Genomic DNA, 27791 nt, shown 5'->3' with positions numbered 1-27791 from the left:
TGGAACTTGTTCAGTTTATGTCTCAGTTGTTGAATCTTATGTTCATACAAATATTTACACGGTAAGTTTGCTGAAAATAAACGCAGTTGACAGTGAGAGGACATTTCTTTTTTTGCTGAGTTTAATTCAGGTCATGTAGTGTATGATAATAATTTGAGTCTCCAATTTACATTTACTATGTTACGTCTTTGAGACCAGGCTGATTTCAGTGGTAAGCCCAAAGGCATTGTGTGGAACAGACTTCAATCCATATAGTGTATAGTTTTCTGACTATGAATCTTACAAACATTTTCACTGCAAATTCATACTCTGGTATGAACTTTAGGAAATTTTATTTAGAAATAGTATTCTTTTTTTTTAAACAAATTTCAAACATAGCAGGGATCAACACGCGCTGTACAACTGGTTAAGAGCTAAGCCCAAAGGCAGTGGTAAGCCCAAAGGCATTGTGTGGAACAGACTTCAATCCATATAGTGTATAGTTTTCTGACTATGAATCTTACAAACATTTTCACCGCAAATTCATACTCTGGTATGAACTTTAGGAAATTTTATTTAGAAATAGTATTTTTCTTTTTTAAACAAATTTCAAACATAGCAGGGATCAACACGCGCTGTACAACTGGTTAAGAGCTAACCTGTTTGACATACTCTTCAATTCTATCCAACAACATTTACTGAGATCAATTTTCTTTTTCATCTTATTTGATATCTCACCTGAAATGTATAACCACTGGCATGACAACATACAAAGGACATATACATGTAAACAGAAAGAAAGATTACCTCAAAATTCAAAGCAAGCGGGAGGGTGCAAAATCAGCAAGCAGAACTGGTGTGAGGAAAGAAAATGAAGCTAGTTCATCAGTCAAGTCTGTGCTCTCATGGACATTCATTAGCAATACCCTTTAAACAGAGCAGTCCTGAACTCTATGCATGTCCCAAATGGCACACTATTCCTTATTTAGTGCACTAGTTTTGACCAGGGCCCATAAGACTTGTTAAAAGTAGTGCTCTATAAAGGGAATAGGGGGCCATTTGCGACACATCCTACCTGTTATTAGCAAGTCATTCACATACATTTTTTATAAAGACAGTCAAAATACCCAAGCATTAGTTCATCAGTACTTTCTGTGGTTGTAATATATATAGATATATATATTTTTTAAACATGTGTACAATATACTGGCACAGTAATGTTCCAAGACAGACAAAGTGGAGAACGATTGGTGAGCCATTCAGTAAACGGAAAATGTAGCCATTTTGAAAGAGTAGCATAGCAGTAGTCATTTCAACATGGTCTTGGTGAGATAAGATTCCTCAGATGGCTATAAATATATAATTATTTAATTTAAATTCCTCTGAGGGGCATGTCATGTAAATTTTAGCTCCCGGCTGCGTAGCCGGGAGCTAAAAGAGAATGTGGTTCTATTTGTGACACTCAACGCGCTGCAAGTCCTGCCTCTCAAATCTCCTCATTGGATTTTAGGAGCATATACCCATGTGGGTGATTGAAAGATGAACTGAGGTCCACACTCCACACGGTTGTAGTAATGCTGTAATGTTGGTTTCCAACTTCCATATGAAGTCTAAATAAGAAAAAGAAGCCTGAAGGAAGGAGGAGAGATGAGGAGAAACAAATTTGGTTACCGTTTTATCTGTGGATTAAATTGTCAGAGTAGAGGACCTTTCAGGTAAAGAGGACCTTTCAGCATTTCAGGTAAAATAACAACCCAATGTTTATATCCCAGGACAAATAAGCTAGCAACAGCAAGCTAGCTAGCTAAATTGCCATAAAATGTTTAATGCTTGACATCCTTGACACTGGGTCTTACACATTAATTCAAGTAACACATTAAAAGGCCCAGTGCGGTCAAAAACTAGATTTGCCTGTGTTTTAAAATCATTTCAAAACTATGAGGTTGGAATAATACTGTGAAATTGCATTTTTTTTACGATAATGCCCTTTTAGTGGAAGAGCTGTTTGAAAAGACCATCTGTAATTTCAGCCTGTTTTGGTAGGATGGTGTTTTGGTCTGCCCGGTGACATCACCAGGCGGTAAATTAGTTAATAGACCTGTAAGAAAAAGCGTTCCAAAACTCGCCAATAACAGCTCAGACCACTCCCAGACAGCCCAAGCTAAATTCTTGCTTGAGATATAGCTCTTTGCTAAGAAGCAAATTTTGGTTTATTTTTGACCACTTTAATTGAAAACAATCACAGAAAGGTACTTCATTGTAACCCAGGAATTAGTTGCTATGGACATAAAGGTCCAATGCAACCGTTTTTAAGTCAAACATTTTTGAATTAACTCAAATGGTCAAACACAGCATCCCAAAACTTCAATGATGCAGAAAGTGTATTTACTCATCACACTTCGTCCTGAAAGGGGTTAATCTCATTTCACAAAGGAATGTTGACAACAGCCAAGGTGAGAAGAGAAGTATAGTAATATAAGAACAACTCTAGCTAGCAGTGAAAAGTAAAGATGGGTAGGTTTAGCCTGATCCTAGATCTATTGGTGCTCTTGCCAACTTGATTGGTTTCATTGTCAAGCCAAACAAGGAGTTGGCATGATAGCATAAACAGACTGGCACTTAGGCTAAGGTAGGTTGGCTTGCTGGTGAGTCTGCTTGCACAAACTTGCTGGCTGATAATGAGGCTCTATCGCAGGTCTTTAGTTTTTGCTTCTCCACTGTGGTGAGTCAGTGTTGGTGAGCGGTGTGCCTTCAGGAAGCACATGTATTTCCTTTTCCTCTGCAGGCTGGCTTCTCATTGGTTGCCTCCCTGAAAATAGCAAAAGCAAAACGCGGCTGGGCGACACTTATGTATTCACTTGCAAGCGCATGAGTGAGGACAGACAGGGGCCCTGGGCCAGACCAAGACTTGACTTGTGCCCGGAGAGCACAAGCCTATGGCCGCCTGACAACCTCTGATGCAGTATCAAAGTGACTGGGCCTGAAAAAGCGGAGTAGACAGTGAAAGTAGTTTTTGTTCCAGTCTTTTAGAGCAGTCAGTCTGTAAACGGAACTATATGAGCCTTTTTAGTAGGATCTCTCTCTCCTGGCACAAGGCTGAGTACAGCTCCTGAGCTACTCGTTCTTGTGGCAGTAAATGTCCTTTAATGCTCGGAGTTCCTCGATGAGGGTCTTGTTTTGATTTTCCAGCACTCCCACGCGGTTCTCCAGACACCGGACATACTCTTTCTTTTTCCTGCGGCACTCCCGTGCAGCCTCCCTAGAGAAGACAGGGGAAAAGAGATGGTCAGTGGGAGAAATTACAGCACTTAGCACCAATCAAAAGTGAACAAATACACCTCAGACGATTCACATAACATCCACTCAACCTTTATAGCTAACCAATTATCAAAAGGGTGCTTTAAAAATCTACAGGAAAGGGAGGAAACCGAAAGATGAGTATGAATGATTTTGAAATCTATTCCCCTTTCTCAGTTGTTAGCCAAATTCAGAGCAATTCAAGTAAACTCTGTGTCTGTGTTCCAAAAGGCACCCTACTCTCTATAGTGTACTACTTTTGATCAGGGCCTCTGGTCAAATGTAGTGCACTATAAAAGGGAACAGGGTGCCATTTGGGACGCCAACTGCGTCTGTCTCACCTGTTCTTCATGAGGCGGACCTCCCTCTTGCGTGTGACCTCCTCAGTGTGCACCGGGGGGCTGTGCATGGACAGGGAGCCTGGGGACGCAGCCATCACCAGGCCCTGGGGCAGGCCCGAGGTGGGCGAACGCAGCTGGTACGCTGGCATATCTCCAGTGGCAGCTAGAAAACACAGACAGAACATCAGGGTTAGTTTTGATAGTAATTTACTTAAATCAAGTTCATCCCTTGCACAGAGAGACAGACAGGACATCAGAATACAAATTCTCACTTGTAATGACCACCTGTATTTAGCTTGCTGGTTGAAAATCAGGTACTGTATTTTTTAACTCAAGTCTTTCAATCACAAAGATTACTCATCATCTTCTATCTATTTACAGGATAGATAGAAGATGAGCAACTGTAAATTAGACAAACACAAAATACAAATAAAGTAGATGGGAATACTTTTAACGGCAAAAAAAACAACTGACCACTCTTTCTATTAAAACGACCAGACAAGCCCAGATTCCAACAGACACAAGTGAACTAAGCAAAACAAACCTAATTTAAATTGTTATTTTTATACAGACAGATTTAAGATCACAGCACAGCTGCCAAATTAGGGAGTAGTTCTGAGTAGTTCTGTCAAATCTGGACTGGGAGAGTGTGAGAATTCATCCCAAATGGCACCCTATTCCCTCTGGGCCCCGGTCAAAAGTAGTGCACTATAAAAAAATGAATATGGTGCCATTTGGGATGCATTCAGAGCGTGATCCATGACGAGAGCCAGGAACCCTCACCTTTGACCCCTCTGTAAAAAGATTAACCAATGGCCTGTGACTTAACACCAACAACCAGGATTGATAGACAATCACCTTGCCCAACACAGTAGAACCTAACTCAATTAAAAACCATTTCACTGATTGGTTGATGTCATAAAAAACCTCTGAACAAGCAGCTTATGTAACCAGTGTTCTTGTCTTTATCAGATGATCAACGTGCACATTGACATTAAAGAATAGAGAGGATATTAGCTTTATAGGCGATGGTGGGGGGGATTAATTACTACAATTATGTGAAGACAATTGTCATTATCTGGTTACTGGGTGGATAACTGCCATCAAAAGTGAAAGAAGAGACAGCCTCACTGATAGCAGCCTACATTATTTGGTGATGATTAATTAAAAAACTATTTCAAAGTACAAAGAAACCCCAGAGGTTGCCAGGGGGTAGTCTAGTGGTAGTGCTGCCGCCCCTGAACCACATATGCCCCTAGAGAGCGGTTCGATCCCCCATTCCCCRACTCACTTTCTATACTGTATACCTCTAATCTATTTCCCAATCTACCGTACCAGTCAAAAGTCATCAAGGCAAAGGGTGGCTACTTTGAAGAATCTCAAATATAAAATATATTTTGATATGTTGTACACTTTTTTGGTTACTACATCATTCCATATGTGTTATTTCATAGTTTTGATGTCTTCACTATTATTCTACAATGTAGAAAATAAAGAAAAACCCTGGAATGAGTAGGTGTGTCTTGACTGGTACTGTACATTTCTGACCTGTTTTGGCACATTTTTAAAAATAAAATACATACAAAATACATATATATTTTTTTAAATCTGAGGATAACACATAAAAGCGTAAAATACACTTATTTCCAATGTGCTACTCGGTTTAGAAATTGAGATTCTCATCCGATCGCTGGTATTTTGATAAATACCTTTCTAATCTCTTCTAATAGTAACTGCAAAGTAACTACAGGAGAGAAAAAACTAAAGATGTTTGTCACAAACTATCATCATGCTTACAGTGCCTTCAGAAAGTATTCACAACCCTTGACTTTTTAGGGGTTGCAGTGATGGGACAAGACTGTAACGACCAATTGGGTATCACGAAATTGGGGAGAAAAAGGGCAAAAAACTAAAAGCTGAAATGTCTTGAGTCAATAAGTATTCAACCCCTTTGTTATGGCAAAACTAAATAAGTTCAGGCATAAAAATGTTCTTAACAAGTCACATAAGTTGCATGGACTCACTCTGTGTGCAATAATAGTGTTTAACATGATTTTTTAATGACTACCTCATCTCTGTACTCCACATACATAAGGTCCCTCAGTCGAGCAGTGAATTTCAACCACAAAGACCAGGGAGGTTTTTCCAATGCCTCGCAAAGAACGGCACCTATTGGTAGATGGGTAAAAATAGCAAAAAGCAGACATCGAATATCCCTTTGAGCATGGTGAAGTTATTAATTACACTTTGGATGGTGTATCAATACACCCAGTCACTACAAAGAGACAGGTGTCCTTTCTAATTCAGTTGCAGGAAAGGAAGGAAACCACTCAGGGATTTCACCATGAGGCCAATGGTGACTTTAAAACAGTTACACAGATATGTGAAAACTGAGGATGGATTAACAACATTGTAGTTACTCCACAATACTAACCTAAATGACCGAGTGAAAAGAAGGAAGCCTGTACAGAATAAAAATATTCCAAAACAATAATCCTGTTTGCAAGGCACTAAAGTAAAACTGCAAAAAATGTGGCAAAGAAATTAACTTTGACCTGAATACAAAGTGTTATGTTTGGGGCAAATCCAACACAAAATACACAGAGTACCACTCTCTTCCGGCGCCGATAGAGATGGCCGCCTCGCTTCGCGTTCCTAGGAAACTATGCAGTATTTTTTTTTTTTTTACGTGTTATTTCTTACATTGGTATCCCAGGTAATCTTAGGTTTCATTACATACAGTCGGGAGGAACTACTGAATATAAGAGCAACGTCAACTCACTATCATTACRACCAGGAATATGACTCTCCYGAAGCGGATCCTGTGTTTTGCCTTCCACCCAGTACAATGGATCTGATCCCAGCCGGCGACCCTAAACAACGACGCCGTAAAAGGGGCAAACGAAGCRGTCTTCTGGTCAGGCTTYGGAGACGGGCACATCGCGCTCCACTCCCTAGCATACTACTCGCCAATGTCCAGTCTCTTGACAACAAGGTTGATGAAATCCGAGCAAGGGTAGCATTCTAGAGAGACATCAGAGACTGTAACGTTCTTTGCTTCACGGAAACATGGCTCACTCGAGAGACGCTAACGGAGTCGGTGCAGCCAGCTGGTTTCTTCACGCATCGCGCCGACAGAAAAAAACATCTTTCTGGTAAGAAGAGGGGCGGGGGGGTATGGCTTATGATTAACGAGACGTGGTGTGATCATAACATACAGGAACTCAAGTCATTCTGTTCACCTGACTTAGAATGCCTCACAATCAAATGTCGACCGCATTATCTACCAAGGGAATTCTCTTCGATTATAATCACAGCCGTATATATTCCCCCCCAAGCAGACACATCGATGGCCCTGAACGAACTCTACGACTCTATGTAAACTGGAAACCACACACCCTGAGGCTGCATTCATCGTAGCTGGGGATTTTAACAAGGCTAATCTRAAAACAAAACTCCCTAAATTCTATCAGCATATCGATTGTGCTACCAGGGCTGGTAAAACCCTGGATCATTGTTATTCTAACTTCCGCGACGCATATAAGGCCCTCCCCCGCCCYCCTTTCGGAAAAGCTGACCACGACTCAATTTTGTTGCTTCTAGCCTACAAACAGAAACTAAAACAAGAAGCTCCAGCGCTCAGGTCTGTTCAACGCTGGTCCGACCAATCTGAATCCACGCTTCAAGACTGCTTCGATCACGTGGATTGGGATATGTTCCGCATTGCGTCCAACAACAACATTGACGAATACGCTGATTCGGTGAGCGAGTTCATTAGGAAGTGCATTGACGATGTCGTACCCACAGCAACGATTAAAACATTCCCAAACCAGAAACCGTGGATTGATGGCAGCATTCGCGTGAAACTGAAAGCGCGAACCACTGCTTTTAACCAGGGCAAGGTGACCGGAAACATGACCAAATACAAACAGTGTAGCTATTCYCTCCGCAAGGCAATCAAACAAGCTAAGTGCCAGTATAGAGACAAAGTAGAGTCGCAATTCAACAGCTCAGACACAAGAGGTATGTGGCAGGGTCTACAGTCAATCACGGATTACAAAAAGAAAACCAGCCCCGTCGCCGACCAGGATGTCTTGCTCCCAGACAGACTAAATAACTTTTATGCCGTTCTGTACCATCACTCATTCATATATCTTTATGTACATATTCTTTATCCCTTTACACTTGTGTGTATAAGGTAGTAGTTGTGGAATTGTTGGGTTAGATTACTCGTTGGTTATTACTGCATTGTCGGAACTAGAAGCACAAGCATTTCGCTACACTCGCATTAACATCTGCTAACCATGTGTATGTAACAAATAAAATTTGATTTGATTCATATTTTCAAGCATGGAGGTGGCTGCACCATGTTATGGGTGCTGTCATAGACTAGGGATTTTTGGAGGACAAAAAGACACAGAATAGAGCTAAGCACAAGAAAAATCCTAGAGGAAAACCTGGTTCAGTTTGCTTTCCAACAGACACTGGGAGACAAATTCACCTTTCAGCAGGACAATAGCCTAAAACAATGGAGATGCTTACCAAGACAACATTGAATGTTCCTGATAGGCCTAATTACAGTTTTAAATTTTGATTATCATCTGGAAAAATCAACAAACAACTTTACAGAGCTTGAAGAATTGTTTAAAGGATAAGGTGATTCTAACATGTACTGACTCAGGCGTGTGAATACTTATGTAAATGAGACATTTCAGTATTTCATTTTCAATACATTTGTAAAAATGTCTAAAAACATGTTTTCACTTTGTCATTGGATATTGTGTGTAGATTGGTGAGAATTTTTATTTATTTAATCCATTTTGAATTCAGGCTGTATAACAACGTGGAATAAATCAAGGGGTATGAATACTTTCTGAAGGCACCTATATGGCAAGAACAAACACTTATACAAAACAACTATGCTTTCACAAAAAAAATAGCTTTTTTGGTAACATTTATGATGTTGATAATAGCCCAAATGCTACCACTGCACTAGTGTTTTAACGCATGAGTGAGCTCTTCTCTCTCGTCATCTGAGTGGATTACTAAAACTGGCAACGCCTACGCTGTGCTCACTGCTCTCAGAGGGCTCTGTTCTGTCTGTAGCCTAATCACAGCATGACTCCCTGCTGACGTCAATCTGGGTCTCACTCGACGCATTTTCATTTCCCTGCCCAGATCTGCTTCCAGGAAACCGGATTGACGTCAACACACATCCACCACCCCTCTCCCTCGCTGATCCAGAGAAGCATTCTGTTTGAGCATTTCAGGGGGCAGGCAGACCGGTACCGGCGGATTGAGCAAGCTAACCAAACACTTACCGCCTTGTTCGGTCAACAGTCATGTCTAGCTTTTCACTACAGGAATGTTGAATGGTAATTATACAGTACTCTTGCAAGGTATTCAAGTCTCAGAAAGAACTGTGGGCAAGATGCCTCTTGGTAGCTAGCTATTAACCCTCAGTTAGTGCACGTCTCAGTTTGCTATTGGTTTCCTCTGTTCCCTTAAAAACACTCAGTATCTTGAGAAAATACTCTGAAGACTTTTGAAGACTCCAAGCGAACTGGCACCTTTGGTAAACTACATACACGTTTTTATCAATGCTTAAAAGTTCTGTAAAGATATTTAACCAACCCAACATTAAAGTCATTCCTCACAAAAACAAAATGTATAAAAATGATGTATTTAGCCGTCGAAATATAGACGATGCAGATAGATTGATATCTATCTGAATTGTACAACAATGCAGCTATACATTTTCAATTACTGCCAGCATGCAACATTTCATTTTCTATGAAAATCTAAGTCTGAGAAACACTTACAAAAGAAAAACTTAAAAACGACAGTTACATACCTGATTCAGTCTCATCTCCAGTAACAGCCATATATTCTACTCTAACATAGGCTCCACAGAACCAGACACTTTTTCTGTCTTTATCAGACTGTGTCTTTCTATCTGCCTGTGTGTGTCTCGCTCTGCCTGCTCTCTACATGGAGGGGTCACCCATCAACTTTGCACAAAATTACAATTAGGGACATTGACATCACAATGACATCACTGTCCCTGCTGAAGTCAATAAGACATTCCGCCTCTAGGCCCCTCCCCTGCTCTTCTCCTGGATCAAATGCTAAAGTGGAGCAACACAATGCAGTGAGGCAGGGGGGAGGGAGGGAAAGACGCAGGGAGGGCTAGCTGGATATTTTTAGAACCTATGACGCAACTAGGCAATGGAGATCAAACAGCTCGTTGACGAGAGAGGTCACGGTAGATTGGCAAGAATCATGCAAGCTAACAGGCGTGACACAAACAGACAAATAACGCCGCAGTACAACAGTGGTGTGCAGAACAGCATCTCGGACAACTAGTCGGTCCTTGTCACGGATGGGCTATTGCAGCTGCTATTGCAGCTAAAAACAAGAAGAAGCGGCTCCAGTGGGCACGTGATCACCAACACTGGACAATAAAATAAAAACATCCTGATTTAGGGAACAGCATGCCATTTGGGACATAAAGAGATTGGAGTTCATGTAGCCCTTTACACTCATACCCGTGTTCGGGTTGAAAAAGGCAAATTTGGGCACTGATTAGTGCCTAAATTGAAACGCAGTGGCTGTACAGTAACATACTATGTATGACATCAGAGCTCAGGCTCTGTGCTTCACAGTGCTGTATGGGTTTTGACTGACAGCCGTTCTGAACTTGAGCACCGCACACGACAAGAAGTTGCCCCCATCCCTCCTGCTAATTGGGCAAGTTTTGCAGATTTTGGGTTGTCTGAGTTAGGGAAATCCTGTAAATGAAAAGGGCTCTATGTATTTTGGAAGATGAGACATTGAAGATTATAATAAATACCACTTTGATGTCATACAAGCAAGCCAAACACTGAGTCCAAATGTGCATTTCACATTTCCATATCATAAAACTCATGTCATGTACAGTATTAATGTTTATGATCACTATGTTTGATGTACAGTTACAAGATGACATGGCGTCAAACCCTGGGTTGTTCTGAACAGAATGAGCCTGTTTGTCTGTTGTGAAGAGAATTCACTGTGGAATGCACACCTGAATGCACTCATGACTCCTTTCTATGCACACCAAAATGATGATCTGTTTCCCGGAATTGCATTGAGAAAGCCAAACTGTAATATTGTATTTTTATAACTTAGCTAGTTATGTTGGCAATAGAACAAGCTTTCAAATTATGCCCACCTGACCCAGATGGCGATTTATAATGGACCGTTTTTAAATTGCGTAAACAACAACAGTAATTGCGTGATGGCTGGATGCAGGGCTGTGTACCAAACAAAACAACTACAAGTGTGCTTGCTCTAGTCCCTCAACGGCACAGCTAAGAGAGCTCAAAAAAGTACCTTAGTGTTGAAGACTCTTTTTTGAGTCATAAAAGTACATTGAAATGACTTAGGAACTGTGCACTTTGGAGAGATGTGTGTCCCATTGGAGACACCAGTTAGTCCTCTCACTCAAACCCTTATGTTACACCTACCCAACATGTTCCAGGAATATTCTTATCATGTTACTGAATGTATCCACAGTATTTTCAGATTTCGTTATCAACAAATATGGTGAAAAGTACAGTAAACGTAAAATGCACATAAAATTAACATTGTAATGTTTGGATTCAGTCTTGTGTAACGTGAACTGTTGTGTCCTCAACTTTGGTCTAATAATGTTCCCATTATCTCCAAACTGTTCCCTTTAAAATTACTACCATGCGTATGTATATGCTTTTCATATTTCCTCTGTAAGAAACAGTTTAATTTAGACGTATCCACATAAGCCAATTCCCACGAGTGTAAAGGGTTCAGTACCGTTCTTACCTTGTATCACCACCTGGCCACCTTGCACAGAGAATAACTGCTGTCCAGAGTCCCCTGCCTGGGCTGCGTACTGCAGGATCTGGGTACCAGAGTTGGACATGGCCAGCGACTGTACACCCTGGAGGCCCTCACTGCCTGGGCTGGCTATCTGGATGGCTCCCCCCTGGGTGATGGCAACTGAGGGACACACGTTTTTAGAAGGGTTACTCAGAGGTATATGTGGATGTTAGTGTGAATCTAAAAAAGGTCTCTGACCAAAACATGAATAATCAATGTGCAGAAGTAAAAGGGTGTGGGAGTTTATTTTGTCAACGAGGGACAAAAGTCGCATGCAGTTCTGCATTTTTGACCACGGCGACAAATAGCTCATTACTGTTATCAGCCGTTTCTAAGCAGCACCTTTCGATCTATTAGATGATGTTTTCTTCAAATATAAAAAAGTACTGTACTTGGTATGGATGGTAAGGTTGGGTGACTGGCTTATTGATGCACTACTGTAACATGGAGAATTTAGCCTCCACAATGAATACTCAGTTTAAGATCTCTTATCAATAACACAAAGTGGATATGGAACTTAAATGTCACAATAGTGAGTGCACGTCAACATTTACACCATAGTTGCGTCCCAACTATGGCAACCTATTCCTTGTATAGTGCACCACTTTTGACCAGAGCCTAATGAAACTCACTGTATTGGCCACAGCTGGTCTGATAGATTGAAGTTGGAACTTGAACTGAAGAAACACTGGAGGGTGGAACCTCATCTTCAGGTTTCTCCTCCTCAATTCTTGGAATTGAGGAGGAATCCGTTGATAGTTCATTGAGGATTTTTCTGAAGGAAAGAGGAAAGCACGTAATGAACTACTCTGCTTGGATTGCTTTGAAATGTCAATGGTTATACAGTGCCTTCGGAAAGTATTCAGACCCCTTGACTTTCTCTACATTTTGTTACATTACAGCCTTATTCTAAAATTGATTCCGTTTTTCAAATCCTCAGCAATATACACACAACACCCCATAATGACAGAGCAAAAACACGCCTTTAGAAATGTTTGCAAAAGTATTCAAAATAAAAACAGAAATACCTTATTTACATAACTATTCAGACCCTTTGCTATGAGACTTGAAATTGAGCTCAGGTGCATCCTGTTTCCATTGATCATCCTTGAGATGTTTCTACAACTTGGAGTCCACCTGTGGCTCCCGAATGGCGCAGCGGTCTAAGGCACTGCATCTAAGTTCAAGAGGCGTCACTACAGTCTCTGGTTCAAATCTAGGCTGTATCACATCCAGCCGTGATTGGGAGTCCCATAGTGCGGCGCGCAATTGGCCCAGCGTTGTCCGGGTTTGGCCGGGGTAGGTCATCATTGTAAATAAGAATTTGTTCTTAACTGACTAGTAAAAAAATAAATAAAAAATACAAATGCTATTGATTGGACATGATTAAGAAAGGCACACACCTGTCTATATAAGGTCCCACAGTTGACAGTGCATGTCAGAGCAAAAACCAAGCTCAGAGACAGGATTGTGTTGAGGCACAGATCTGGGGAAGGGTACCAAAACATTTCTGCAGCATTGAAGGTCCCCAAGAACACAGTGGCCTCCAATATTCTTAAAATCAAAGAAGTTTGGAACTACCAAGACCTAGAGCTGGGCCGCCCGGCCAAACTGAGCAATCGGGGGAGAACGGCCTTGGTCAGGGAGGTGACCAAGAATCTGATGGTCACTCTGACAGAGCTCTAGAGTTCCTCTGTGGAGACGGGAGAACCTTTCCAGAAGGACAACCATCTCTGCAGCACTGCACCAATCAGTCCTTTATGGTAGAGTGGCCAGACGGAAGCCACTCCTCAGTAAAAGGCACATGACAGCCCGCTTGGAGACTCTCGGACATGAGAAACAAGATTCTCTGGTCTGATGAAACCAAGATTCAAGTCTTTGGCATGAATGCCGAGTGTCACGTCTGGAGGAAACCTAGCACCATACACACGGTGAAGAATGGTGGTGGCAGCATCACACTGTGGGGATTTCTTTCAGCGGCATGGACTGGGAGACTAGTCAGGATCGAGGCAAAGATGAACGGAGCAAAGTACAGAGAGATCCTCCTCCAGAGCGCTCAGGACCTCAAAATGGGGCGAAGGTTCACCTCACCTTCCAACAGGACAATGACCCTAAGCACACAGCCAAGACAACGCAGGAGTGGCTTCGGGACAAGTCTCAATGTCCTTGAGTGGCCCAGCCAGAGCCTAGACTTGAACACAATCAAACATCTCTGGAGAGACCTGAAAATAGCTGTGCAGCGATGCTCCCCATCCAACCTGACAGACCTTGAGAGGATCTKCAGAGGGGAATGGGAGAAACCCCAAAAACAGGTGTGCCAAGCTTGTAGCATCATACCCAAGACTCTAGGCTGTAATCGCTGCCAAAGGTGCTTCATCAAAGTACTGAGTAAAGGTTCTGAATACTTATTTAAATGTAATATTATTATTTATTTTTTCTCTCAAATTTGCTAAAATATGTTTTTACTTTGTCATTATGGGGTATTGTGAGTGGATTGAGGATATTTTTTGTTTTTAATCAATTTTAGAATAAGGCTGTAACATATCAAAATGTGGAAAAAGTCAAGCGGTTTGAATACTTTCCAAATTAACTCTATATAAAAATTTTGTCGTTTAGCAGATGCTCTTATCCAGAGCGACTTACAGGAGCAATTAGGGTTAAGTGCCTTGTTCAAGAGCACAGACATATTTTTTACCTAGTCGGATCGGGTATTCGAACCAGTGACCTTTTGTTTACTGGCCCAACACCCCTAACCGCTACACTACGTGCTGCCCCAAATATATAAACTTACACCCTGTTCCATTTATAGTGAACTACTTTTAACCAGGGCCCATAGGTCTCTGGACAAAAGTAATACACTTAATAGGAAATAAGGTGTCCTTTGGGACACATACAATTTTTATATTTGCAATGTTTTCATGTCTGCCTACCGATAAGATGGGCGTCTTGAGAGAATCTCTCTTCTTTTCTGTGTGTCTGTGACTGCCGACTCCCCACCTTCAAGCCCAGCTATAGAGGTGATCTGGAGCAAAAAGAGGGTGTGAAAGTAATGCATAGACACGGTCCCTGTGTAGGGCCACCTCCCTCCATTTTAAAACACCTTACTGAATACTGAAAAATAATAGTCATTCCCAAACAGTATAAATCTCAGGTTGTGTCCCAAATAACACCCTATTGCCCTATTCACATGGCTCTAGTCAAAGGTAGTGCACTATAGGGAATAGAGTGCCATTTGTGACTCATTCTTTGTTGGGGAGTGTGATTTACAGAAAAAAGGAAAATGAGCATGACGTGCTGATTTGTCTAATGCAAGCAGACAGCGTGTTTTCTAAGAGACTGCCAGACACAATACAACATCCGGCACATGAAGGTCAAAGTGATTAGCTTAAATCACAGATCCCATTTCTCAAACAAGGCCAATTAAGAGAGTGCTGCATTAGAGCCAGAACACCCACACCTGTAGATGTGAAGATACCCTTTGTTACATCCTTGGGATCACTGATACACAACATCAGAAACTACTAGCCTGGCCCCAGATATGTCTGTGCTCTTCCTAACTCCATTGCTGTCATTATCAACGACATGACAAAGAATGACAAGAATTTGGCATGATGGGACAAACAGACTGGCACTCAGGTTAACAAACTACAGCTACAAGTCCCCAAAACCATTCTGGAATTGTTCTATGGGGAAAAAACGAACTACCGAATTACTGTATTGAGCCAAGACGAGTGCATCCCCAATGACACCTATAGACCACTACTTTCAAAAGTAGTGAACTATAGGGAAAGAGGTGCAAGTTGGGACGCAACCTGAGGGTATAAGGAAGGGATGGAGCTCTAGTAGCTACCTGTACAGTCTGCATCTGTGGTGACTGGATGACAGAGGCCTGAGGAGCCTGGATGACAGCCTGGACCTGAACTGTCTGCTCAACAGGTAACTGCACCACTGTCATGCCAGCGGAGTCTCCTGTTCCGGAAACCTGGAGAAAAACAAGAGACGTTGAATTGTTTTACTACCCATTAACAATATTTGAGAAAAGGATACTCCAGCATCAGTGTGTCTAAATTAGCTTGTTTGTGCCATCATGCCAACTCCTTGTCATTTATTGTTGTTTGGCTTGACAATGAGAAACAGAGTTGGCAAGAGCACCAACAGATCTGGGACCAGGCTTTAGACCCTGATGCATCTCTGAATATAAGAGTGATGATGAGTGATAATGGCAACAACACACACTACACAAAAGGTGCTACCTGAGTAAGTACAGCAGTCGGTGAGTTGGATTCACTCTGACTTGGTTCTTCATCAGACAGAGAGTAATCAACACTTCCATCCTTCTGTGATGACGCAACCGCTGTGTCCATGGTCATCGGACTGGAAATGTCAGGAAATTGAGCACAATTGAAGGGGAAGTTCACTTTTTTTTTTCACATATCCTTATTTTGACTCTTCCTGTAGCTTGTAGTTGATCCCCCCCAAACCATAATTTTAAATATTTTGTATCATTACAAAGGAAATTGGTTGTCACATTTTTCTGAGTGAGCACTTGCAATTGACTATAAAGCAATAAAGCATATAAGAAAACACTCCACACCAACTCATATTACATCAAAATCTCATTCTAAATTATGTGTCTGCACTTAATTAAAAAATCCACTGTGCCATGAATCCATATTTGAATGAAAAAAATGAATTTAACTACAACAAAAATATGTAAATATGGATTAATGGGACAGTAGAAAAACAAATCTAAAATTGAGTGCAGGGTCGTACTGAGCAATTAACTGAAATGTTGGTTATTTTTCTGTTTTTAAACAACTAATTGAGCAACGTAGGTTCAATTACTTTAATTCCATTTTTTTTTTAATCTGTGCGCTCGGTGCACAGTTTCTTTAGAGATCATCAGATCAAGCCTGAACTGTGCAATGTAGTACAGTTGTAGTTTCCAACAGGCCAATATTCCAAATAGTTGAGCGCAGAAAACATGGTAATTAACTACAATGACCATAATCCATTGTTCGCCCGCCTACTTGTCCAGTCTGTGGAGCAGACAGGGAGAGAGAACGTGCGATCGAGAGGGATAGAAAGCAAGGTATCTTTACCTTAAAAATACATGATCTAAGTGATTGATAGTTAGTATTCAGCAGTCATAAAAGTATGCCTTATTTACTTTGAAGAACTACTAAAACAGTGATTCATAGGCAGCAGCTCTATAGAGATGATGACTTGGAATGAAATAAAACAAACGTGATATACACAACTGAAACATTTTATTAAAGTGATTAAAATGGTTAATAAGTGATAAGCAGTATTGGACAGTCACTACAAAGGTTGTTGGATCGAATCCCCGAGCTGACAAGGTAAAAACCTGTCGTTCTGCCCCTTAGCAACTCAGTTAACCCACTGTTCCCCGGGCGCCGAACACGTGGATGTTGATGAAGGCAGCCCCCCACACCTCTCTGATTCAGAGGGATTGGGTTAAATACGGAAGATACATTTCAGTTGAAGGCATTCAGTTGTACAACTGACTAGGTATCCCCCTTTCCCATCATGGAACTTTTATTAATTGGTTTTATTCTGAGTTGTTACAGCATTCAATCCACATAATTTTTAAAATCTAAACCGAAAACCGTGATGATTTTTTTGTAATCGAATCAACCCAAAAAAGCACTAATCACTTTTCACTTGCGCAGAGACATCATTAAGAATGGGAGTCTGTAATGAGTTGGTTTGGAACATTGCCAAAACATGTAGCACCCACCTGGGTGATGCCATGGCTGCTGAAAAGTGCACAAAAAGCCACCCTAATAGATGATTAGATAAGAACAAATTATGCTCCCTTTGGGAAATGTAAGTCTAAGACTATTTCAATATTATATCATTAGATTAAAGCAATTAATGTTGTCATTTGTACGGAACAACTGCCTGATTACTCAAAAACAGTGCTGGTTGATTGGGCTGCCATCAAAATCAAATCAAATTTTATTGGTCACATACACATGGTTAGCAGATGTTAATGCGAGTGTAGCAAAATGCTTGTGCTTCTAGTTCCGACCATGCAGTAATATCTAACAAGTAATCTAACAATTTCACAACAACTACCTTATACACACACAAGTGTAAAGGAATGAATAAGAATATGTAAAATAACTGTTAGCACATTTGTTTTATTTAACTAGGCAAGTCAGTTAAGAACAAATTTTTATTTAAGATGATGGCCTACCCCGATCAAAACCTAACCCAGACGACGCTGGGTCAATTGTGCACCACCCTATGGGACTCCCAATCACGGCCAGTTGTGATACAGCCTGGAATCGAACAAGGGTCTGTAGTGACGCTTCTTGCACTGAGATGCAGTACCTCAGATCCCTATGCCACTTGGGAGCCCATTAGTTAAAGTATTGTGTTAGGGTCCTCCTGTGCTGTAAACATATTGATTAAACTGGGACACACTTTAAAGAAATGCAAGGAATGACTAGTGTCTTTGCATATTGGAGAACAAATGCCATCAATTCGAGGGCTTTTGATTAAGTTACAAGTGGCCTACTGTCACTACAAAACAAACCCCTTCAGTGACAATGCATTACATGAAACACATTTCAAACGTTTGATTTAATTTAAATTAATGTATTCAATTAAACATTGTGTGAAACTTGATTGTTGCGTTTGCTTGGTTCATGCTTTCCATTTTTTAATGGTGCTTTCAAGTCAACTGGGAACTCGGGGGGGGGAAGAGTTCAAAACATGAAGTCAGTGATCCTCATGTCGGAGCGCTATAAAGAAACCAGGGTTTCCGAGTTGGATAACCCGTTCCAAAAGATTTTTCCCAGTCAGAGCTGTGCCCCCCGGAATAACTCCCATGTAGCAAAGACAGCCGCATGCCTGTCTGAATACAAAATGGGAGGGTCCAGAGTTTCGAAGCTGTCACTCTGAAATTGTTAATTTGTAGCCATATTCAGCACCTAAACAAAATAGACTTTGGGTACATTTATTAACAGGGATTTTTTTTCGTTAGCTGGCTAACTAACGTAACCTTTCCAAAAATTGAACGCGAATGGAGTAGCGTAATTTATGCAGCTGTAGACAAACGCTCGAGAGAAACTGCGACTTAACACCGAAAAGCACGAAAGGTGGATAGCTAACGTTATTTCTCATGTAACTAACGTTAGCTAGTAACATACAGTTACTAGTTTTCTAAAAGTAATACGGACGCTGGCTGGCAAGCCAATTCACTCTGTCTATGCCAGTTTAACGTTAGTTAGCAAGCGAGCAAACTGTTCCATTCGTGTCTTTGCATAAAGTAGTTCAGCTGGCTAACACACAGGAAGGAGATTGTACACGTAACCAGAGCTAGCAACTAGCTTTAGCTAACATTGTCATTAGCCTGTAGATTCGACTGACAAATTGGAAGTTTGTCCATGCGTCATTGTAAACCGTGATCTTTCTGTTTTGTTGTCTCTACTTTTTTTTCTTCTTCAGAACGAGTCCCACGACTAGTCTACCGTGTAATAACTTACCAAAGTTTTACGTAGTCAGACTCGTCACTAATTATGGTAGGAGTGGATGGCTCGAGCCTCTGCCCACGTAGTCCCCACGTCAGTCTTGATGATGCAGTGCTAAAATGTCGACCAAGCGCTCGTCCTCTCCAACTGAACATGACAGGGGGGAAAAAAACTACACATGGGAGGAGCTTTACACATTACTGTAGATTGAGGACAACAAATATAATTTCTTTACAATTGTATGACTCTAGACAGCAATGTACTGTACAAAACGACTCGTAGAAACATGTTAGAATTAACTTATTTAACCTTTTTGATACCGTATATCAAAATCAATAGGTTACTGACAGAGTGAAAAATACGTTTAAAGAGTAGACCAAGCATTCTATAATTATCTCATCCATCCCATATGCACAGTAATGTTACACACTAAATAGTTTGACATGTATATTTTGTTCATATTTTGGAGGCCTAACCTGTAACGTACAGTATTTAAATATGACCTAAATGTGCCATCTAGTGGTTGTAAAGGAGAAGAAAACACTACATTGGAAATGTAAGCTACTATTTATATAGCGAATTGGTATATATATATATATATATATATATATAGCCCAACAACCTGCCCGCTTGACCCTATCCCCTCCTCTCTTCTCCAGACCATTTCCGGAGACCTTCTCCCTTACCTCACCTCGCTCATCAACTCATCCTTGACCGCTGGCTACGTCCCTTCCGTCTTCAAGAGAGCGAGAGTTGCACCCCTTCTGAAAAAACCTACACTCGATGTCAACAACTACAGACCAGTATCCTTCTTTCTTTTCTCTCCAAAACTCTTGAACGTGCCGTCCTGGCCAGCCTCTCTCCTGCTACTCTCTCAGAATGACCTTCTTGATCCAAATCAGTCAGGTTTCAAGACTAGTCATTCAACTGAGACTGCTCTTCTCTGTGTCACGGAGGCGCTCCGCACTGCTAAAGCTAACTCTCTCTCCTCTGCTCTCATCCTTCTAGACCTATCGGCTGCCTTTGATACTGTGAACCATCAGATCCTCCTCTCCACCCTCTCCGAGCTGGGCATCTCCGGCGCGGCCCACGCTTGGATTGCGTCCTACCTGACAGGTCGCTCCTACCAGGTGGCGTGGCGAGAATCTGTCTCCGCACCACGTGCTCTCACCACTGGTGTCCCCAGGCTCTGTTCTAGGCCCTCTCCTATTCTCGCTATACACCAAGTCACTTGGCTCTGTCATATCCTCACATGGTCTCTCCTATCATTGCTATGCAGACGACACACAATTAATCTTCTCCTTTTCCCCCTCTGATAACCAGGTGGTGAATCGCATCTCTGCATGTCTGGCAGACATATCAGTGTGGATGACGGATCACCACCTCAAGCTGAACCTCGGCAAGACGGAGCTGCTCTTTCCTCCGGGGAAGGACTGCCCGTTCCATGATCTCGCCATCACGGTTGACAACTCCATTGTGTCTCCTCCCAGAGTGCTAAGAACCTTGGCGTGATCCTGGACAACACCCTGTCGTTCTCAACTAACATCAAGGCGGTGACCCGTTCCTGTAGGTTCATGCTCTACAACATTCGCAGAGTACGACCCTGCCTCACGCAGGAAGCGGCGCAGGGCCTAATCCAGGCACTTGTCATCTCCCGTCTGGATTACTGCAACCGCTGTTGGCTGGGCTCCCTGCCTGTGCCATTAAACCCTACAACTCATCCAGAACGCCGCAGCCCGTCTGGTGTTCAACCTTCCCAAGTTCTCTCACGTCACCCCGCTCCTCCGCTCTCTCCACTGGCTTCCAGTTGAAGCTCGCATCCGCTACAAGACCATGGTGCTTGCCTACGGAGCTGTGAGGGAACGGCACCTCCGTACCTTCAGGCTCTGATCAGCCCTACACCCAAACAAGGGCACTGCGTTCATCCACCTCTGGCCTGCTCGCCTCCCTACCTCTGAGGAAGTACAGTTCCCGCTCAGCCCAGTCAAAACTGTTCGCTGCTCTGGCACCCAATGGTGGAACAAACTCCCTCACGACGCCAGGTCAGCGGAGTCAATCACCACCTTCCGGAGACACCTGAAACCCACCTCTTTAAGGAATACTAGGATAGGATAAAGTAATCCTTCTAACCCCCCCTTAAAAGAGTTAGATGCACTATTGTAAAGTGGTTGTTCCACTGGATATCATAAGGTGAATGCACCAATTTGTAAGTCGCTCTGGCATAAGAGCGTCTGCTAAATGACTTAAATGTAAATGTAAATGTTGGTAATGACGTCTTTTTACAGGCACTAACTACGCCATTCGTTGGACAAAGCCTATGGGGGAAATTAATGGCGTTTTTGTATAAACGCCGAAAATAAGGTTTGTGAACACAGGCTCGTATTATGAGATAATCTTCATCAGCTAACGTCACTTTTTGTGAATTTTGAAGAATGTAATGTGTAACCTTTAATTAACTAGGCAAGCCAGTTAAGAACACATTCTTATTTACAATGGACGTCCAAACCCGGACGACGCTGGGCCAATTGTGGGACTCCCAATCACGGCCGATTGTGAAACAGCCTGGACACGAACTAGGGTGTCTGTTGTGACGCCTCAATAGACAATGGACCTGACCGGACAGCTCAGAGCTTCTGCTCTTTTCTGTCCATAAAAAACAAATGGATTGGTGGAAGGGGAAGGCCAGGAGCAAGGCATCCCCCAAGGCTATATGCCCTAAGGTTTTTATCATAACAGGCGTAGATTAGTCTCACCTTTTTCTTTTACCGACATGAGTTTGTTGTGTAAAAAATTAATTATAGCTCACAACTGTGCGGGGGAGAGGGGTGGGGGCGCTAAGGATGCAGTGCCTTACATGTGGACCAGACCGGACTCGTCGCGTCCACGAGCGTCATAATTTTTTGGGGGAAATCCATGTTATTCAATTATTGCACCCACACTGCTCGCACGCGCCAACGAGCGTCTGCGTTACCAAGGGCTAAAATAGAAGTCATTCCTATTTCTGACGCAGATCGCGCTGAAAGTCCTGCCTCTCCCATCTCCTCATTGGTTTATAGAAGCAGGTACCCACGTGCCATCTCCTCATTGGTTATACCCACGTGGGTGATTGAAAGACGAACTGTTTTGCCGGTAGTCGCGGTAATACTATGAAAGTTTAGATGCGATCACTATATAAATTCAACGATAAAAAAGCCTGGAAGGAGGAGAGATGACTAGAAACGATTCGGTTGGCCGTTTTATGTGTGGATTAATTTGTCGGAGTAGAGGACCTTGTGCAGTTCAGGTAAAATAACAACTCAATGTTTATATCCCAGGACAAATTAGCTAGCAACAGCAAGCTAGCTAAATAGGACAAATTAGCTAGCAAGTGCAAGCTAACTAGCTAAATTGCTATTCATGTTTAATGCTTTTCGACCTGTCCCCAAATTAATGTAATTGGTTCAGAGTTTGTTTTGATATTTTAACCTGCGTGTCGTGATCGCGTTTGGTGTAGGGGGACGAAATAAATGTATGCATGATAGCGCACGCGTGCAGCCGGTTTGGGTTCCGTGTTCTATACCGCTGCGCTACTCGGCGGGAGCCCAAAAACCACATACAGGATTCATAAGGGTCATGTTAACTGACTTCTATTATCTTATAAAACAAAACTTATTTCCCGGTTTTAGGACTACACACTGGCGAGCTCTATGGCAATATTTTACAGAAAACTAAATCGAACGTTTGGATACATCTGAATTTGACCTCCAAAGTAGGCCCACAGTTCATTGACTAACAGCTATTATTTACCTGACTGGCTCTGGATTGAACTGTTGCTCTCATTCACTCAAGGCTACTAATGTATTGACAGTCAATACAATGGGCTAGATTGAACTAGACTATTCACGTTTTCATTGGTAGCACTGGTGCTCCCAACTTTTAAAAGTTCGCACCACCAAACAAAATAGGAGCACCAGAAAAAGTGATTAGCCTTTAATGAATCCTACCTTAGTTTGAAAACACCTCTCCAGCCTATTTCCTTTCTTCCAGTGCCAACTTATACCATATGGGTAAGGTACCAGTTTCAGTGGTGTAGCCAGAAATGTGTTGGTGGGTGGGTTTGCAGACATTTGGGTGGATGTACAATAACCAAAAATATTAATGCAACAATTTAAAAGATTTTACTGAGTTACAGTTCATATAATGAAATCAGTCAATTTAAATAAATAAATTAGGCTCTAAATCTATGGATTTCATATGACTGGGAATACAGATACCTTAAAAAAAAAAAATCAGTATCTGGTGTRACCACCATTTTCCGCATGCAGCGCAACACATGTCCTTCGCAGAGAGTTGATCAGGCTTTTAATTGTGGCCTGTGGAATGTTGTCCCACTCCTCTTCAATGGCTGTGCGAAGTTGCTGGATATTGGCGGGAACTGGAACACGCTGTAGTACATGTCAATCCAGAGCATCCCGAACATGCTCAATGAGAGGTACATGCAGCGCTTGACTTGGACTGAAATAGGTGGCTGTACTCATTTTGGGTGCTATTACTGTTTATACTAAGGTGTAGGAGCTCCACAATACTTTTGAGCTAATATTCTATAAGAGGAACAAGAGCTCAAGCAGTAGAACATTTAAGGTGCCGCGACTCAGATCCAGTGAGCAACTCCCCAAGACAATGTTACCCTTCCAATGAGCTTATCATATAAACTACAACGCGAAAAGTACGGTTTACTTCACTTTTAATCATGTCAGCACAGGTAACAGCCGTTTACAGTCTTTCTTTAGTTTTTCATTCTTACTCTTCCCAATTGACTTAAACTATATTTCTTTATTTCCCATGGGCTTCACCAGAGTACCCCCTAGTGGCTGGAATACAACTGTATTAAGCCCCTTACAACAAGCACTGGTGACATGTCTGGTTGTATGTAAGCCATGGAAGAACTCAGACATTTATCTTCCAAGAATTGTGTACAGATCCTTGCAACATTGGACCGTACATTATCATGCTGAAACATGAGGTGATGGCGGCAGATGAATGGCATGACAATTTGTATTATCTTTTTATTTCACCTTTATTTAACCAGGTAGGCTAGTTGAGAACAAGTTCTCATTTGCAACTGCGACCTGGCCAAGATAAAGMAGAGCAGTTTGACACATACAACACAGTTACACATGGAATAAACAAACATACAATCAATAATACAGTAGAAAAGTCTATATACAGCATGTGCAAATGAGGTAGGATAAGGGAGGTAAGGCAATAAATAGGCCATGGAGGCAAAGTAATTACAATATAGCAATTAAACACTGGAATGGTAGAATGTGCAGAAGATGAATGTGCAAGTAGAGATACTGGGGTGCAAAGGAGCAAGATAAATAAATAAATACAGTATGGGGATGAGGTAGATTGGATGGGCTATGTACAGGTGCAGTGATCTGTGAGCTGCTCTGACGGCTGGTGCTTAAAGCTTGTGAGGGAGGTAAGAGTCTCCAGCTTTAGTGATTTTTGCAGTTCGTTCCAGTCATTGGCAGTAAATAACTGGAAGGAGAGGCGGCCAAATGAAGAATTGGCTTTGGGGGTGACCAGTGAGATATACCTGCTGGAGCGCGTGCTATGGGTGGGTGCTGCTATGGTGACCAGTGAGCTGAGATAAAGCGGGGCTTTACCTAGCAGAGACTTGTAGATGACCTGGAGCCAGTGGGTTTGGCGACGAGTATGAAGCGAGGGCCAGCCAACGAGAGCCTTTAGGTTGCAGTAGTGGGGAGTATATGGGGCTTCGGTGACAAAACAGATGGCACTGTGATAGACTGCATCCAATTTGTTGAGTAGAGTGTTGGAGGCAATTTTGTAAATGACATCGCCGAAGTCAAGGATCGGTAGGATGGTCAGTTTTACGATGGTATGTTTGGCAGCATGAGTGAAGGATGCTTTGATGCGAAGTAGGAAGCCGATTCTAGATTTAATTTTGTATTGGAGATGTTTAATATGAGTCTGGAAGGAGAGTTTACAGTCTAACCTGACACCTAGGTATTTGTAGTTGTCCACATATTATAAGTCAGAACCGTCCAGAGTAGTGATGCTGGACAGGCGGGCAGGTGCGGTCAGCGATCAGTTGAAGAGCATGCATTTAGTTTTACTTGCATTTAAGAGCAGTTGGAGGCCACGGAAGGAGAGTTGTATGGCGTTGAAGCTCGTCTGGAGGTTAGTTAACACAGTGTCCAAAGAAGGGCCAGAGGTATACAGAATGGTGTCGTCTGAATAGAGGTGGATCAAAGACTCACCAGCAGCAAGAGCAACATCATTGATGTATACAGAGAAAAGAGTAGGCCCGGGAATTGAACCCTGTGGCACCACCATAGAGACTGCCAGAGATCCGGACAGCAGGCCCTCCGATTTAACACACTGAACTCTATCAGAGAAGTAGTTGGTGAACCAGGCGAAGCAATCATTTGAGAAACCAAGGCTGTTGAGTCTGCTAATAAGAATGTTGTGATTGACAGAGCCGAAAGCCTTAGCCAGGTTGATGAATACGGCTGCACAGTAATGTCTCTTTTCGATGGCGGTTATGATATCGTTTAGGACCTTGAGCGTGGCTGAGGTGCACCCGTGACCAGCTCTGAAACCAGATTGCGTAGCGGAGAAGGTACGGTGGGATTCGAAATGGTCGGTAATCTGTTTGTTAACTTGGCTTTCGAAGACCTTCGAAAGGAAGGGTAGAATAGATATAGGTCTGTAGCAGTTTAGGTCTAGAGTGTCTCCCCCTTTGAAGAGGGGGATGACCGTGGCAGCCTTCCAATCTATGGGAATCTCAGACGATACGAAAGAGAGGTTGAACAGGGGTTGCAACATTTTCGGCAGATAATTTTAGAAAGAGGGTCCAGATTGTCTAGCCCGGCTGATTTGTAGGGGTCCAGATTTTGCATCTCTTTCAGAACATCAGCTATCTGGATTTGGGTGAAGGAGAAGTCGGGGAGGCTTGGACGAGTTGCTGTGGGGGGTGGAGGGCTGTTGATCAGGGTAGGGATAGCCAGGTGGAAAGCTTGGCTAGCCGTGGGAAAATGCTTATTGAAATTCTCAATCATAGTGGATTCATCGGTGGTGACAGTGTTTCCTAGACTCAGTGCAGTGGGCAGCTGGGAGGAGGTGCTCTTATTCTCCATGGACTTTAGTGTCCCAGAACCTTTTTTGAATCGGGCATGCTTATTTAAGATTTTATTTTATTTAACCTTTATTCAACCAGGAAGGGCTCATTGAGATTTAAAATCTCTTTTTCAAGAGCGTCCTGGCCAAGATAGGCAGCACCAAGTCATTACAAAAATTACAGACAAACATGCCAAACTACAAGTAATCTTGTAAAAACCATAGAATTCACAAGAGTATAACAAAAATCAAAAACAGCAAATTAAAAACATTGACAGGTCAGGGAATCAGTCTCAAGATCATTCATCAGTGATTTAAAACTACCAATCGGGACAAGTTCTTCCAGTTTAAAATTATGATTATTTTGTAAGGCGTTCCAAGACGATGGCGCAGAGTACATAAAAGCCCTTTTACCAAATTCAGTTCGGACATTTGGAACAGTTAGCAGGATAAAGTCCAGCGAACGAAGAGAGTACCCACCACATTTCTGAACAATAAAAATGCCCAAATAAAAAGGTAGTAAACCCAAAAGGGCTTTATAAATAAAAGAATACCAGTGACTGAGCCTACGAGTGACTAGAGAAGGCCAGCCAACCCTGGTATACAAAGTGCAGTGGTGCGTAAGGGTTTTGCAGTTTAAAATAAATCTCAAAGTGCCATGGTAAAGGGTGTCAATTGATCTCAAACACTGAGCGGAAGCATTCATATATAAAATATCCCACCATTAAAGACAGACAATTTAACAGTTTAACAGACATAAGCCCATCAAATTGAGTGCACTGAGTTCTATCAGACAGATAAGTTAGCAAACCATTCAACTGCATGCTCTGAAAGACCTACACTCGACAATCTTTGCCTTAGTATAGCATGATCAACTGTATCAAAAGCCTTAGAGAGATCAATAAAAAGTGAGACACAGTGCTGTTTTTTGTCAAGGGCTTCAGTGATATCATTTAAAACCTTCATGGCTGCTGTAATTGTGCTATGCTTCTTCCCGAAGCCCGATTGGTACATTGATAAAATAGAGTTAGTAAATAAAAACTCTTTCAGCTGTTCACTCACAAGGGTTTCAAGTAWTTTCACCAGGGGTGACAGCTTTGAGATTGGCCTATAATTATTTAAAAGAGTTGGATCTCCCMCTTTTAAAAGTGGTAGGACAAATGCTGATTTCCAGATTTTCGGAATTTCATTACATTCCAGGGTTAGATTGAACAGATATGTAAGTGGTTCAGCTATGGAATCAGCTGCCAGATTTAAAAAGCAGGGATCCAAAAGATCAGGACCTGCAGGCTTTCTCTGATCTAAGGATTTCAGGGCTTTATGTACCACCTGCACTGAGAATGGCAAAAAGCTAAAAGTTTGACCAGCTCTCACTGGTTCATCCACACAGGGTTGTACAGAGACAGAGGACACTGGTTCATCCACACAGGGTTGTACAGAGACAGAGGACACTGAATCAAACAGCCTACCAGATGATACAAAGTGCTCATTGAAACAATTCAGCATTTCAGTTTTGTCATACAGTGGGGAGAACAAGTATTTGATACACTGCCGATTTTGCAGTTTGTCCTACTTACAAAGCATGTAGAGGTCTGTAATTTTGATCATAGGTACACTTCAACTGTGAGAGACGGAATCTAAAACAAAA

At 42.1% G+C, this 27791-nt stretch overlaps 1 protein-coding gene across 2 annotated transcripts; it reads right to left on the bottom strand.

Annotated features, from left to right (window-relative positions):
- Positions 1-308: 308 nt before the first annotated feature.
- On the bottom strand, positions 309-19209 carry LOC111957053 (cAMP-responsive element modulator). 2 transcript variants are annotated; one of them, XM_023977774.2, is made up of 8 exons: positions 19034-19209; positions 15770-15890; positions 15367-15498; positions 14447-14538; positions 12149-12291; positions 11460-11636; positions 3618-3780; positions 309-3238 (listed from the first exon to the last, which is right to left on the bottom strand). In XM_023977774.2, the coding sequence occupies exons 1-8, from the start codon at positions 19171-19173 to the stop codon at positions 3094-3096; spliced, it is 1113 nt and encodes a 370-aa protein (XP_023833542.2). In that variant the 5' UTR covers positions 19174-19209; the 3' UTR covers positions 309-3093. The 2 variants fall into 2 exon arrangements, with proteins under 2 accessions (XP_023833542.2, XP_023833543.1); XM_023977775.2 differs by lacking the exons at positions 11460-11636; positions 12149-12291; positions 14447-14538; ... (1 more) ...; positions 15770-15890; positions 19034-19209 and adding an exon at positions 9472-9726.
- Positions 19210-27791: the final 8582 nt, after the last annotated feature.

This window comes from Salvelinus sp. IW2-2015, linkage group LG32 (assembly GCF_002910315.2).
Source record: "Salvelinus sp. IW2-2015 linkage group LG32, ASM291031v2, whole genome shotgun sequence".
Lineage (NCBI taxonomy): Eukaryota > Metazoa > Chordata > Actinopteri > Salmoniformes > Salmonidae > Salvelinus > Salvelinus sp. IW2-2015.
Note: the sequence above shows the minus strand (reverse complement) of the source record. Positions and strands in the feature narration are given on the sequence as shown.